The sequence below is a fragment of the Cyphomyrmex costatus genome, unplaced genomic scaffold, assembly GCF_001594065.2.
Source record: "Cyphomyrmex costatus isolate MS0001 unplaced genomic scaffold, Ccosl1.0 scaffold1150, whole genome shotgun sequence".
Classification (NCBI taxonomy): Eukaryota; Metazoa; Arthropoda; class Insecta; order Hymenoptera; family Formicidae; genus Cyphomyrmex; species Cyphomyrmex costatus.
Genome location: NW_017275120.1, coordinates 18441 through 33508, shown reverse-complemented (window position 1 = coordinate 33508; position 15068 = coordinate 18441). Strand labels below are relative to the sequence as shown.

The following is a 15068-nucleotide window of genomic DNA, read 5'->3' as shown; positions in this document are numbered from 1 at the left end:
CGTCGTCGTCGCGATCTGCGACGACGCGGAGTTTTATTTCTATCCAAAATGGTACAACGAATGTCACGTGCAGCTTCATACGGTCATCCTTCCAGCAGTTGTAGGTGAAGTCGAGGATACTGGCAAGAGTTTTCGTTTCGTTCGTGAATGGAATATCCTCGCACGAGGCATCATTTTCAAATCATCTGATCACCAGCGCTTCCCGCGCGACCGTATCGAAATAATAAATATCGAGAATTCGAGAGTCGCCGCGGCGGGCACCAGAGTGCGTAGCCCCGTGTTGTCACCGCCGGTGTGCGCCGGTGTCACCGTCGCCGGTCTGTAGAAACGTCAATGGCGCGATCCGCGGGAGTTAATCTAACCTCGAAAGGTTCTGCCAGGCCTACTACGCCTCTCGCGTAAATGCCATTGTAAAAGGAGATAAGCACCGCTTTCAGACTGTCGACGACGCAGCATGACCGTCTGGGAGAGGCTGCGTAATCCATGCGGCTGGCGCGCGGGCACCAAGCAGATCTCCGTGGACGCGATGCTACCGTTGCTGATGGTGCCGATCCTAGCGGTGATCGCCGCCCAGGCCTTCCTCTGCACGGTCGTCGTGTTCCTGGTTACGCCGGTCCTCGTCTACTACCTGCACCACAACTTCCTCAGATTTCTCCTGCGCACCAAGTTCTTCCTCATGTGGACCATCACCAGCGTGCTGATGATGATGCTGGTGTTCGAGATTAGCGTCGTGCCGCTGCTGGAGATCCTGCCCGAGGAGAACTTTGTATTCATGGTGTTCGTGGTCGGTGGCATGTGGTGTGGCTACAAGACCAAGCTGAACGCGGATGCCTCGATACAGGAGAACGCTGCTGGTGCCGTCGAAACGCAGAGCCTGGAACTGGGTGACGGCAGCGGCGAGCTCTGTGTCACGTGCAGGAGGAGGACACCACCCAAGGCTCATCACTGCCGTTTGTGCCAAACTTGTGTACTTAACAGGGAATATCATTGCAAATGGTATCTCCATTGAATATCTTTTCTTTTGATACAGAGTTATGTAACTTTTGGTTATGTAACGTTTTGTATTAATTACTTTGGCTTTTGTTTCTAGGCTGGATTGCTGTGTAGGTTCTAGTAATTTAAGATGGTACGTCAGTTGTTTATTCTTCTCCGCAGTTGCTTTTATATATGGTTCCAACTTGACTATGACTAGTGTCTGCCATCCATTCATACTCATCGGAACTGTACTCTTACCTGATGACTGCAGTGACGTGTATCATCAATTGGAGTATGTATTTACCATGTTTTCTAACACTTTACACTTTGATACACTGAGAATATCAAAATACGTTACATATATAATTCTTGAAATTATTCCATGACAAGATGAAAAGTATATCATGAGCACAAATGGGAAGTGTGAAGAATGCCACTGATACCAGTACTTAATGAAGTAAACTGGAAATATACAGGGAATCTATAAAGTTTAATAATCGCAAGATAATGATAATTGTCAGGCCTGCAAGATGTATTGTCATAAATAATATCTTTTATTTGTTTTCTGATATATATAAAAGTTCCGACTGATAACGTGTCGCGCAACTGTTTGTTGCGAACGTCCGAGCTTGATTGATATGTAATAATGTGTATATTGTTTCAGCATCGCACTTTGCTTCGTCTCTGCTTTGTACAGCTTCTTCGTGGGACTAGTGCTCTTTTGTTATCTTATATATCACTTACGATTGCTCTACATCGGCACGACATCAAACGAGCGACGATTGGATATGAAAAATCAGTACGATTATAGGATGTTAAATGTATCTCAGCTGTTCTGCTATAAAACTTAGGATTGTTATTTGTAAAGATGTGCGAATAATTTGAATCAAAACGAATCATAGTGGATTCTCTCTCTTGATTTGATTTGTTTTCGAATCTAAGCGATTCAAAATCGATACTTTGTACAAAAAATATAATAAAATCAAATTCGACAAACCAGAGAAATAGGTAAGACTAAAATATTTGTCATAGCGCTAAGTATAAGGGGCTACGCAGAATAAAAGGAACAGGGAATAGAGAATAAGAATTTCAATCTATCAGAAATCATATACTGTGGAATAAACAGTGTGTATTCCATAGTACATGATTTCTGATAGGTTGAAATTCTTATTCTGTTCCTTTTATTTTGCTCAGCCCCTAATAGATTTAAAATAAGTGGATCAGAATGCAAGAGTAACGTCAGCTCGAATGCACTATCTTCATCCATTTAATGTATCCTGATGTCTACGATTCATAATTCATAAAAAGTATAATAGGTATGTTTTACTTCCATAATATTATACTTATAAAATCATGTACAACATATCATGAGACATCGCGAGATTTATTACATTTGTCATCCTTAATGTATCGCAATGTGTGCATACTATTTGTATATTTATTGTAACTGTGATAAAATGGCCATTGTACGAGTAATATAGTAAATTGTATTAATCGAATACGTACACATATACACACACGCACATACACACACATAAATACATTCAAAAATAAGTTCAAAAAGATATTTAAATATGTATGTACAGTAATGATTTGCGTTTTATTTTACACAAAAGAATGTTATTTTTGCGTGTATTTAGGACTAACACTTCCTCATTCAGATTCGAGGCCAACGATTGTCATACAGTATTAAAACTAAGTTATTTCTAAATTAGTTACACTAGTCTTCTAATATTACACCTCTTTGCCTGGGGTCAAAGTCTGGGATTATTTCTTGGACTATTTCCCGCCACATGTTTCTTATCCGCTTTCTCTCCAAGATAACCGGTATCATTTCTGGATATCTTTTCCACATATTGAAATACTTAATTTTTAACTTTTCTTCGTAGTGTTGTAAGGCTAAACGTTCACGCTTCAATTCTTCTAATTTATATTCCATAGTTTTTATTTTCCACATTTTGAAGTATTTATTTTGTAATCTCATGTCGCAAAAGTCTGTCGCCACTTGGTCTTTTCTTCTCTCCTCCATCATAACTTCTTTCCACTTTTGCAATCCATACCGCAATAAATTTCTGTTATACAACGATGTAGCTAGTTCGAATTTAACTTTATTCTGACGTTCCGTTTCCATACTCCACATCATGAACACTTTTTGCAGCAAGCACCGATTGTAATAGTCATCGGCTTTCTTCATATCATTATTCTTCTTTTCGATGAGCGCGGTTATATAACGTCGCAACAAGTATTTGCGATAAAATGCTTCCGCCATGAGATTTAATTTATTATATCTTTCTACTTCGTGCGCTCGTTGTCGTTCCCGTTCCTCACGCATTCTTCTCGCTTCGCGCAATGCCTGAAGACGAAAAAATCTTAGATTAAACGCGGATATGTTTCTAAATGTAGCGAGAAACATTAGAGAACAAAGTATACTTTATTATGTTATAAAATAAAGTACAAAATAAATGAGATATTATATCATTGATGTAAACTAGAATATTACAGTGTAATATTTACTGGAAACGTCCCTCGCAAGAGATAATTTTGTTAGCAAGGTGAAAGCTATGGGAGCCAAGTGTATATACACTCAATATGATATTAATATACTTTGACCTCTCATATTATCTGACCTCTTGTTGCAATCTTTTCCTCTCTTGTTCCTCCACTCTCCTGGCAGCCTCTTCTTTCCTCTTCTCATCCTCTAGTTTCTTCCGACGTGCTTCTTCGCGCAGCTTTATTCTGTCTCTCCTCGCTTCCGCCCGAGCTTCCATCCTTGCTAAAAATTTAGGAGGACTCGGTACCCGAACTGGCGCTATCAGGGATTTGTCCCTGTTAATTAAAGAAGAGGATATAATTAAGAACTCGCCAAGCTGAATTAAGTTTGCACAAAATTCAATTTAATCTATAACACAAAGGACTAGACTCTGAATATCTCCTCTTTAAGGTACTTTCTACTTCACAAGCTGTAGAAAGAGCAGCTTGTAAAGCAAGCAATATAATCAACGGTTCACTTTAATTTGATTCACAAGATCAGCTTCCAATGCCTTTACGCTTTGTGTCATCGTCGTTTGTTATAAAAGAGCTTAGTTATTCAGAATACACTACACATCGTGCGAATAAATACACATGTCTGATACAAATGACGTCATAAAAGAGTTGATACATTTTACGTGGAATATAAAGATGATTTGAAGTGATGTGATTAATATTCTGATTGCTAGCTGAATTTTAAATTTTCTATTGATGTACTGTAATTTTATTAATGTAATGTAATTTTCTATTGATATAAAGAACGATTTGCTGAAGTATCTAAAAATTTAGTTAGAATCTTTAGAAAATAATTTTATTAGCTTCAAATAATTATGTAGAAAACTCAAGAGCATGATAAGCAATGATACATAAAAGTTATACCAGCAACCAGCTTGAAAGTCTTACATAATTACTTTGATTTTCAATAAAATTATTTTCAGATCTGTATCTAGCTAAACTTTTAAGTATTTCAGCAAAATTCTATTTTCTGTATAAATTCGACTGAAAATTGTAATCAAGAGTCAAAAATTTATTGACCTGGATTTTTTCGAGATGAAAAATTCGTAATTACATTTTGATGCAATGAAATAGGACGCTTATATAATTACAGGACTACCTATAGCCTGCTTGTCTCATCAGTTGGATCAAAGACCTTCTAGTTTGCTGACCGCAATGAGTCAGAGTCTCCCTAGCTGCGTTCACCATATCCTCGCCGGATCTCATTATTTCCTCCTGTACTTGCTTCAGCTTCAGTTCCTCGATGATCTTGCTTTGTTCTGCCAATTTCATCCTCTGCTTGCAAATGATCTCTTTCTGAGCGTTTAATCGACACTGTGCCGGCGACTCGATAATGAACGGCTTGGAAGGAGGCTTCTTCTTCTGAGATTCAGAGTCTTTAGAGTTTGAGGGAGAATCCTTTGACTTCGTTCTTTGGCTTGACTTTAACTCCTTTTGTGTCTCTTTGATAGTGTCGATGAACATCTCGATCTTCGGCACGTCAGGATTTTTCGCTGCTTGTTCTCGCTGAGTTTTCACTTTCTTCACATGCATCTTCCATAGATGAATGTACGATTTCAGTTTTCTCTGCAACAAGATATTCTGAATACGAGTCACGATTTCGCAAAGATGGCGTTTATCCCGCGCATTTTCTCGAAGTGCTTCGAAGTATGATCTTAAAATATTTAATCGTTGCTCTTCCGATTCGTATCTTGGTTTATCTTTAATGGTCACCTTAATGTTACCAAAAGACGCTATTTTGATCTCGTTTGTCGAACATCGCTTACTATCCTTCAATTCGGCAAAAGAGACTTCCGCGATTAGTTTGTTTTTCTTCTGAACGACTGTTGGCTTTTGCTCAATCGTTTTGTTCCTTCTTTTATTTTCAAGCCATGTTCAAAAAAGGATACCCAAAAATTTAAATCTTTTTATCTAATAATAATATATATGTATATTTACCATGAAAAGTAACTGATATATTATTATTAGATAAAAAGATTTAAATTTTTGAGTATCCTTTTTTGAATATAGCTTGAACTTTTCATTTTTATATGATTTTTTCGGATATGATTTACTTTTTAGAGTACAAATATATTACAAATATAAAAAAAAATGATTAAAAATGTTATATAACGAAAGAGAGTGAAATACGGCGAGAGAGAAGGGTGGAGGGGGAGGGGGAGGGGAGGGGTGAGGGGTGTTGCGGTCGGTCGAAGGTGTGAGTGAAAGGGGAGAGGGGATATTAGAAAGTTTTAATACGGCCTTGAATAAGAAGAAGAAGGAGAAGAAGGAGACGTTTCTTAATTTTTCATTAAAATCACCACTTTTCGACAGCTTATATCTCTAGAACGGCTTGACCGATTTTAAATTTTTATATTTTATAGTAGTTATACACCTCCCAAAAATGGACTTTGGTGGCTCGGGATAAGAGGCTTGTAGTGTCTTATTTCAGTTTTTGAATATGACCGGAGACACTACCGCGTCTCCTGCAGATTTTTATGTATTTGCAGGTACGTTGAAAATGGTGATTCAGCCTTATTGTTACCGAGTATCCGAGAATGGATTAAATTTTGTCTATTCAAATTCGTATTTTAAATAGCGAATACTTTTTTGTGGATTCAATTGAATTCAATTGGATTCAGTTAGATTCAATTGGATACAATTGGATTGAAAAACTGCGTTTCCTATTCAAAACTATGAATTTAACAGTATTCACTATGGTCACAAACGCACTGAAAAAGCTAATATTATTTTATGATTGAAAAGTATACAGATATGCTCCATGCAATTCCTATAAATGAATAAAAACGTATTCGGATTGAAAAGGATTTATTTTAACATTCATGAATCCGTATTTCTGAAAATTTGAATCCATTTGAATCCATTTCAATCCATTCTCGGATACTAGTTTTATCGCTAAGCTCTTCACCTTGACTCTGCTGGATGTCCTCCAAAAGTTTTCATCATCCGAACTAGCTATATTCTTTCTACTGCACAATCCACAAAATTTAGGACGGGACTTTTGCAAATCTTGCTCAAATTTGCGTAATTCTCTCTGTATGAAAGCTTGTTCTCTTTTCACCTGCAGTTCCTTCATTTTTTCCTGCGTTAATAATCTGTAAATGCAATAATAAAATCTATTTTTGTATCACTTTCTTTTTGATCTTTTTGTCATTTTTGCCAAAGTGTGTGTTACCAAGATATGATTCATAATTATATTAATTATACAATAATAACAAAAGTGTTAGTAATTATAAAGTAAGCACTATAAAATCTCAAATTTTATGAACGATATAATTTATCGATTTTATTCGTATAGGATTATATAAGTAGACATATTATAAAAATAAAATATAAATAGACATATTATAAATAAAATCTATATTTTTATAAGTATATATAAAGTTCGAAGGTATATACCTTTTAGCCTGCGTTAATACAGAAGACTTTGCTGAAGAACTTGCCAAATCTTCGCGAAATATTTTATGTCTCGCATCCATTACTATATTTGGATCCAGGAAAGTTTTTTTTTCATCTTTCAGCATTCGTCGTTTCTCAGACGGCTGGAAAATCGTCACCTTCATCATCTCGTCCATCAGCTTCCTCACTTCGTCAAACAGCACCATACTGATCATCAATCAGAAACTTGAAATAATGATAAATTTAATTGTTTAGTTCGTATATCGTGAACTGTGCCAACCCTTTGTTTGTCCGTGTTTGTTTCTCTGTTGTTAGGGAAAACTTCAATCCCCTGGTGTCAGGTGAATAGGGTTTCCAACAACTTCCATTCATGAGTTGGACGGTAGAAGAGAGTGGGAGCGACAATCGCTGGAGAAATATAAATATTAAACGATGTATATACGCTCTGATTAATTCTCGCATGATAAATAAATACCTTAAATTTTTTAAATTAATAATATACAGTGTCAAGAAAAAATAATAATATAACGTTTTTGATTTTTTGTATTATATATAGATAATAATATACATAATTCAATTTGGAAATTTTAAATACGAAAATGTTATATCTTTAAATATTCTATCATTAAGAGAGATAATAGAAGATGATAGATTCGTTGTACGAATGAAATTCTATAATGTATATTTTAATTAAAATACGTTATATTCAGATAGAACATAAAATCATATAAATGACATATATAAAGTAGAAGTTATGTAATTTACATTTTTGACACATGATTTTAAGTATTTATAACTTTTTAATTAATAATAATATCATATAATGTGTCATATGTGATTTTTAATTAAAAAGTCACCTAGTAACATATAATACATATATGGCATCATTATTTTTTTTTAAATGATTGCTTTTAATGTTATTTTGATTTTTATTATAATTATTATGATTTTATATTCTATTGCCTTCTTTTTATATACTTCTTATTAATTTTATATCAACAAAAGAAAACATTTTTTTCTTCTTTTACTTCGCACTCATCCGCGAAGTAAAAGAATTTATTTAGATGTGATAGTAATATAATTCCAGATTTTACGAATAGACTTACGGTTTTATAAATAAATCTACCTATATAATTGTAAAATAATAGCGCGCAATCTGAAAGACTGCTCGTGGGACGAGGTTTAAAATTTCCCGCCGACTCGACGTTAATCAATCGCGATGCGAGATCGTCATCGTCGACTGTCAGGGGGCTAGGCTGCAGCTGGCAGCAGTATGTGCATCACTGACTGCGAGAGGTACATCGACTTCGAAGCCTATATGTTGAGGCTGGCGAGTCTTCTCGTATGAGTTCAAAATAACGGAGGTCCGTATAACGAACACCTGTTTCCTGCCTTGCGCGCGATGTCGTTTACCGTTTGCGTCGTTCCTGGGACCCTGAAGGTCGCGCATCGCGGTTAGAGCGACCTGGTGTCATCCTCACGGTCCACCAATCTTGGTCATTTTCTCCCGTGTATTCTCGTGTGTAGATCCCTACGATTGAATGTGACTGTAATAGACACAGACGACCAAACCACGAATTCCGCTGGTACGATACGTCAACGTAAGATGGATCCAAGGGGCCCTCCTGAGGGGGCCCCTGCCGAGTCCTTCGAGATATCCAGTATCGACAGAGGAGCTGACATCTCGGTGAATTGGCCTACGGATCATCCTTTTGCCTCGTCGCTATGCGAACAGCCGAAAAAGTTGAACAACAGGCTCCTATTCTTGACTGTGAGTAACTCTTCTATAATACACAGTACATTTTATCAGAGGGTCATTATCTAGGAACGTTCTTAGGACATAGAGACGTCTGGAAACATCTTCAGGACCTCTCTTGGATGTCCTGTATTGTATAGATCTTGATGATAAACATGTCAGTAGCCATCTTTATAATATAACTGCTTTGTTGCTAGGTGGAATATGTGGAAGATCAATCCCGGTTGTTTCCTACGTATGAGCAGATCTCTTTTTCTCCGAGGGCAGCCTCTCCTCTATCAGACTTTGAGCATCGAGTCAGCCCACTGGATCCAAATATGAGCTCTACTGCTAGATATTCTCCTACACCAGTCCAACTGCCTTCCTCTCCTTTCCATAATTCTGTTGTCGTGCTGCAAGGTCCAACCTCACCCTTGATGTCCCAGCCTGAACCGAATATACGAACCAGCATCAATTATGTGACTCAGCTGGCTCATCCGATCGACACTCAGACAGTACCTCAAACGGATGGTACCACAGACTTTGTTGGCAATGGGAATGAAGATGGACTAGTGTCCAGTGTCAGTAGCGAATTGATTTTAATGCAGGGTAAAAAAATGATTGTTTTTATTAAACAAAATATATCATCATACATATTAGATGATATTTTTATTACTTTTTGACTATTATGTAACATTTCCAGAAACTGCACCTGAGTTGGAATCTTCGACAACTCCCTTGATGCTAACAGGAATACCAGGCACAGATTTTGCTCTAACTAGAGATTTTTTGGTAATGCAGGATGATCAAATAAATGTTATCAACACGTTTAAAAATCAGAACATGGAGATAGAGGACAACTCTATCACTTTACCTATAACTGAAGATGCAAATAAAGAAAACAACAATCTTGCTTTGTCAGAGTGTGATAAAGAAATTCAACAAATTACTGAAGATCCATTGTCCACTGAGGAGATAAAAATAATTGAGAAGAAAGATGTAAGGAGATCCAAACGACATATAACAGATAAGAAAAAATTTTGTAAGTATATTTACAATATTTTATAAGCATGTAATGATAAATATTATTACTTTATTTATTTGTATAAATCATAAAATAAAAAAGGCACTGCTTTTCATTTACTTTATGATTTATATAAATATAAGATTTATTTGAATTTACAATTTATTTCTTGGGAACTTTATTCTGTTTATATAGTTTTTTATATATTGGATGGGGCATTTTTTCAGGGGGAGATGACGAATATGACGGTAATTGTGCCAAAGACGATAGCTCTAATTTGACTGATGTATGCACTATCGCAGATCAACCTGTACCATCGCGTGCTGTAGCAACACTGCCAGGATCCTATCTTTTGTTAAACAAGCTATCTACATCACATGGTTCAGCAAATAATGTAACCTATGGGGTTTTTGCGAAACGTAATATACGAAGACGCACGCAATTTGGACCTATAGAAGGTGTATTGTGCACTTATGATGGCTCGCCTTTTGAGAATACTTTGCCGCTGCTCTTTGAAACTCAGGATGGAGAATTCTTGAAAGTAGATGTTTCCAACGAAAGTAAGTGAAGTCGTATACTGTCTATTTGTTTCTAATTAAGATATTTGAACTTAAATCCCATTATATTTTCAGATACTTCAAACTGGATGCGTTTTGTACGACCTGCACTGACATATAAAGAACAAAATCTAATCATTTGTCAACAGAAAGATGGAATAGTGTTTTTGACTAATAGAAATATTTTGCCAAAAGAAGAACTGAAGGCAGGTCCTAGTCCAGACTATGCAAATCGCAGAAATTTACCAATACTCAAACCAGATATAAAAGATGAAAAAGGTATAAAGTAAATATAGATATATATTATATTCTGATATACCATAATAAATATTGACCTATATGTAAATTAAATCCTTATTTTTAGCAGAAGTGGTAAACCAAACATCCACATGGCCACGTTTGGATAATCATTCTTATAATCGATACATAAAAATGTTTCGTGACAGGAATATGAAAGAAAAGGAGAACTCGCGGCAGAATAAGTGTAACAAGGATTGGAAATGTTCCGTGTGTAACTTGATTTTCAGGACTGCATGTCTACTTAACTTGCATGTGGCCGTTCATTTTTCTAACGATATCAAAATTGAGAATCAAATGTCCACATGCCCACAATGTGGACAAGAATTCCAGAAACAAAGCGAATTGGTGAATCATGTGTCTCAGCACGGACGAACGGCGTTATCTAAGGCAAAGCGACTAACTCCTCTAGGTTCATACAAGTGTTCAATGTGTTACAAACGTTTTGCTACAAAGATACGATTACAACAGCACTGCTTGGCGCATGGTGCTGAGGACCAAAAACCACTGCCATGCAGTATCTGCTTGAAACGATTTATGAACAACTCTGCGTTGTCTGGTCATCTGAAAACGCATAAAGGTGAATCTATAATGAATCAATAAAAGTTATATATATATATATATAAATAATCTAAGGTGCATAATTTGTCTTTTATTTTTGTCTCTTCAATGTGGAAAAAAAAGAAAGTTGAACTGTACAAATTCAGCTAAAAAGAACAAGCTTCTGATATCAATTGCTGTGCTATAACGATTCCGTATTTACAGAAAACAAACAAGTCTTTGAGTGCCCGATATGCAGGCAGCTGTTTCGCCAAGGTACGATGCTGAAAGATCACGTTGAAACACATAGAAATCAAGATGGTATATTCAGTTGCCCTTACTGCCAGCGAACATTCATTAAGTATTCCGTCATTCGCAAACACATTCGGGCACATCATTGTGAAAGGAAGCACAAGTGTCAGCATTGTGCGAAACGTTTTCCAACGGTCGACAAATTGCAAATGCATCTGTTAAAGCACTCCGATCACAGGTACAATTTTAATTCTGAATTCTTTGTTGATCATATTAATAAAAATACATGAAAATTTAATTAACTTTTGCTTAATAACAATAAAAGGGCGAAGTAAGGGTCAAATTAAGATTAAAATTATGGAAATGTTGACATATTTAATTTTAGACTAAGAGTACAAAATTATTAAAAAATATGATTACAAAAAGAAATCTACTTAAAATCTACTTAAATAATGATGTAATGACGATGTAATCAGTTTTGACTCTGAATTGAGTCTTCTTCAGATAAAATTATAATAGAACTATATACCATTGTTAATATAAATATTTCTGTAAACATTAATATATATATAAAAAAGTTTCATAATGATATAAATATACATAGTTAAAAGTAAAAATGACACAAGAAGATTTACTTACAATAGTTAATAATAAATTTAGGCGGTAATTCTTTCCTCGTTTGTTTGACAATATACGGTCGTTACAAAATTATTTAATATTTGTTAATAATAAATTTTAAAATTAAAAACTACGATCCGGTTTAAGTATGTGATGATACACAACATTGTAAATGTAATGATGAATTATTGCATGGTGACTTACACGACAGATCGTTACGAACTGAGCGAATTTTATCCATCAAACATATTTTAAAGTCTGAAGAGGACTCAATTCAGAGTCGAAACTGATTATATCGTCATTACATCATTATTTAAGTAGATTTTAAGTAGATTTCTTTTTGTAATCATATTTTTTAATAATTTTGTACTCTTAGTCTAAAATTAAATATGTCAACATTTCCATAATTTTAATCTTAATTTGACTCTTACTTCGTCCTTTTATTGTTATTGATTATTATTTATATAAAGAGTCCTTGTCATTTTACAATTTAATGTAATAACTTTTGTTTGTTCAGAGAATTTCATTGTGCAAACTGCGGTAAACGATTCAAAAGAAAGGATAAATTGAAGGAACATATGACGAAAATACACCAGTCTCAAACGGTTAATAGAGAACAAATGACACAGAACAACCAGGCGAAGAAATTTGTGCCAAAGGTATGTCAAAGTAAGAAAACATATGATTGATTATACATTACTCAATTATTTTATTAATAGATAAATCCGAGTGATTATAATCGCTTCATTTACAAATGTCATGAATGCCTGGTGGGTTTTAAACGAAGGGGAATGCTGGTGAATCACTTAGCGAAGCGGCATCCTGATGTCGCTCCCGAATCTGTGCCAGAATTAAACTTACCTATCTTTCGACAAACCAGAGACTACTATTGCCAATATTGCGACAAAGTATCGTCATGAAATAAAATTATTTAGAGTGGAAATAAAATTATCGTGTTTTTTTTTAATATATCGTATTTTTTAAGGTTTATAAAAGTAGCAGCAAGCGTAAAGCACATATCATGAAGAACCATCCTGGCGCGGCCTTGCCGCCTAGTAACCGACAGGAGGAATCCCAATTCTCAGGACTGCCAAATCCAAGCTTTAGCCAGACAGTGGGCAGTATTACGACTAGTCCTCAAAATTGCCAGTGGTGTCATAAACAATACGCTAGCAAGGTAAATTTTATATAATTGAATTTATTAATTGACGAGAGATTGACAGAAATTAATAAGTATATATCTTATTCAAGGCAAAGCTCTTGCAACATCAACGTAAGAAGCACGCGCATCTGATGGAGCCGGCGGATCAAGTACCGCGATCGCGAACTCGGCCACCACAAAATCAAAATCAACCACCCACGCTGAACGATAACAACTTTGTGATATCCGATTATATACAAGCATGCGACGGAGATTTCCTGAAACAGAAAATAATCAAACTAACGAACGACGTTGATCTGATAGGCAATGGTGGCTTGGAGATGATCGGTCAACAGTTCGTACGTATGCGCGATATACGTTGAGGAAAAACGCGGCATCCTCATATAGAGGATGAACGTCGCCAATTTATCGAGATATGAATCTCGCGATCTTTGTACGCTGCCGAGATAGGCTGCGTTTTTTTGCTGCCGTTACCAAAATCGAGGCGACGTCGCCTGAACGAAGCGATGAAGCGTGTCGCCCGAGAATATTTGGGAATTTACACGGCTTTGTCAGCGTCAGTGCGAAACACTGGGCGCTGTTTTGTTGATTGTACACGTTGGTTGTTCGACAATGACGACGGTTACTGATGATGATAACTAGTGGCTTTGGCGGATTTGTTGGAAATGAAGCACGCAGTTTTAATAAACTTTGCCCGAGCCTCGAAAAAGAAAAAAAAAAAAAACGAATAAAACCGTTGACTGAACCAACGAGGCTCGAATCTACTTGCGACGGAGAACATTGTAGTCTCATACAATTGTTGAGAGCTTTTCTCAAAGTATTAAAAATACCGTAAAGAGAAAAAGAAAAAAAAAAGGTAGAACAAATCCTGATACTATCGGCACGCCATTTGCGCTAGGCCTGGTAGTTTTACTTTTAAAATCCGATGTCATTCGAGTATGAAATAGATGGACAAAATTTAAAAGACAAGTTTAAAGAGATGTTAAAAGGATCGGTTTACATCTGGCGGTGGACGGGTGGTGCGCTGCATCTTAGATCAGCGTGACTTCCTTTGTACGACGGTGATTGGACGAATAATGTTAAAGATTTATTATTCGCGCAACGTGTGTGTATTTGGCTTCACTTAATGGCGAGCGATTGTCTGTAGATTACGTGAAAGCTTACGATCTTTGTAAGAAATCGTCCATTTCACTTTTTGCTCTTTCTCTCTTTCTCTATCGTAATTCCAAGATCGTAATTCTCGTAAACGCTTGCGTCCACGTTCTCATTTTAGAATAATATACAAGTAACATGCATTCTTAGATCTTCGGAACATACTGTTTTCACGTAATCGTTTCGTAATCGCTGGTCTCATCCACGTATGAATCTAGTCGTCACAGCCGAAAGTTCGTTTGAATCGTCGACTCGAGACGTCCGGTTTAAATTGACGCACGGTACTGTAGTTACGTAGCCAAAGGGACGTTTGTCCTCGCGATTTTACGAACAGCAGGAGCAACGTACGTGTATTTTAAGCTGTGTATTTCCGCCGCGCATTCACTCACACATAAGCACACGTACATCAAGAGTTTCCGCAAAGATTGTCCAAAGATTGTATATTCCGCAACGTGTCTAAATTCGGATAATTGTGTCCTCTCGTAAACCCTATCCGATTGGTGTGTGTCGTAAATAAAATCTGCACGAACGATTTTCACATTCAGAGAAATTCACCGTTGAAACACGATGACGATGTTAAATTTATTTTACACGACGCGGTATATACACGACGTACATTGTCGCAATTACGAAAACAAGAGATTGCATGTTTGTCGATGTCATTGACATGGAAGATTGTACTGTAAACATGACTTAAATAAAGTTATTCGATGAGCGATGACAATGATATCATTTATTTATTATATTCAATATTAGGAATCACAATATGATAAAGCAAACTGGATATATAAAAGAATTGCGGGAACAAGTTTA

At 36.2% G+C, this 15068-nt stretch overlaps 3 protein-coding genes across 4 annotated transcripts; 2 read left to right on the top strand and 1 right to left on the bottom strand.

Annotated features, from left to right (window-relative positions):
• GABPI (zinc finger DHHC-type palmitoyltransferase GABPI) lies at positions 1-2039 on the top strand. Its single transcript, XM_018544503.1, has 3 exons — positions 1-996; positions 1091-1267; positions 1640-2039. Exons 1-3 carry the CDS (start codon positions 455-457, stop codon positions 1824-1826), a joined length of 906 nt encoding a protein of 301 aa, XP_018400005.1. The 5' UTR covers positions 1-454; the 3' UTR covers positions 1827-2039.
• A 520-nt stretch (positions 2040-2559) lies between these two features.
• On the bottom strand, positions 2560-7124 carry LOC108777586 (coiled-coil domain-containing protein 191). Its single transcript, XM_018544514.1, is given in 5 exon segments — positions 2560-3328; positions 3603-3801; positions 4619-5430; positions 6434-6614; positions 6919-7124. Coding segments are annotated over 5 exon segments (2031 nt in total). The 3' UTR covers positions 2560-2695.
• Positions 7125-8400: 1276 nt separating this feature from the next.
• On the top strand, positions 8401-14890 carry LOC108777559 (PR domain zinc finger protein 10). Of its 2 annotated transcripts, none has more exons than XM_018544488.1 (11): positions 8401-8689; positions 8872-9262; positions 9357-9695; positions 9905-10237; positions 10310-10513; positions 10599-11111; positions 11297-11561; positions 12459-12600; positions 12661-12849; positions 12927-13118; positions 13193-14890. In XM_018544488.1, the coding sequence occupies exons 1-11, from the start codon at positions 8525-8527 to the stop codon at positions 13463-13465; spliced, it is 3006 nt and encodes a 1001-aa protein (XP_018399990.1). In that variant the 5' UTR covers positions 8401-8524; the 3' UTR covers positions 13466-14890. The 2 variants fall into 2 exon arrangements, with proteins under 2 accessions (XP_018399990.1, XP_018399988.1); XM_018544486.1 differs by having other exon boundaries at positions 8474-8689; positions 10602-11111.
• Positions 14891-15068: the final 178 nt, after the last annotated feature.

Coding starts and splice junctions, on each gene's coding strand:
- LOC108777559 (XM_018544488.1), top strand. CDS start 8,525: ATGGATCCAAGGGGCCCTCCTGAGGGGGCCCCTGCCGAGTCCTTCGAG. Junction 10,514..10,598: donor AGATATAAAAGATGAAAAAG/GTATAAAGTAAA, acceptor CCTTATTTTTAG/CAGAAGTGGTAAACCAAACA. Junction 13,119..13,192: donor ATAAACAATACGCTAGCAAG/GTAAATTTTATA, acceptor ATCTTATTCAAG/GCAAAGCTCTTGCAACATCA.
- GABPI (XM_018544503.1), top strand. CDS start 455: ATGACCGTCTGGGAGAGGCTGCGTAATCCATGCGGCTGGCGCGCGGGC. Junction 997..1,090: donor AGGGAATATCATTGCAAATG/GTATCTCCATTG, acceptor TTTTGTTTCTAG/GCTGGATTGCTGTGTAGGTT. Junction 1,268..1,639: donor GACGTGTATCATCAATTGGA/GTATGTATTTAC, acceptor ATATTGTTTCAG/CATCGCACTTTGCTTCGTCT.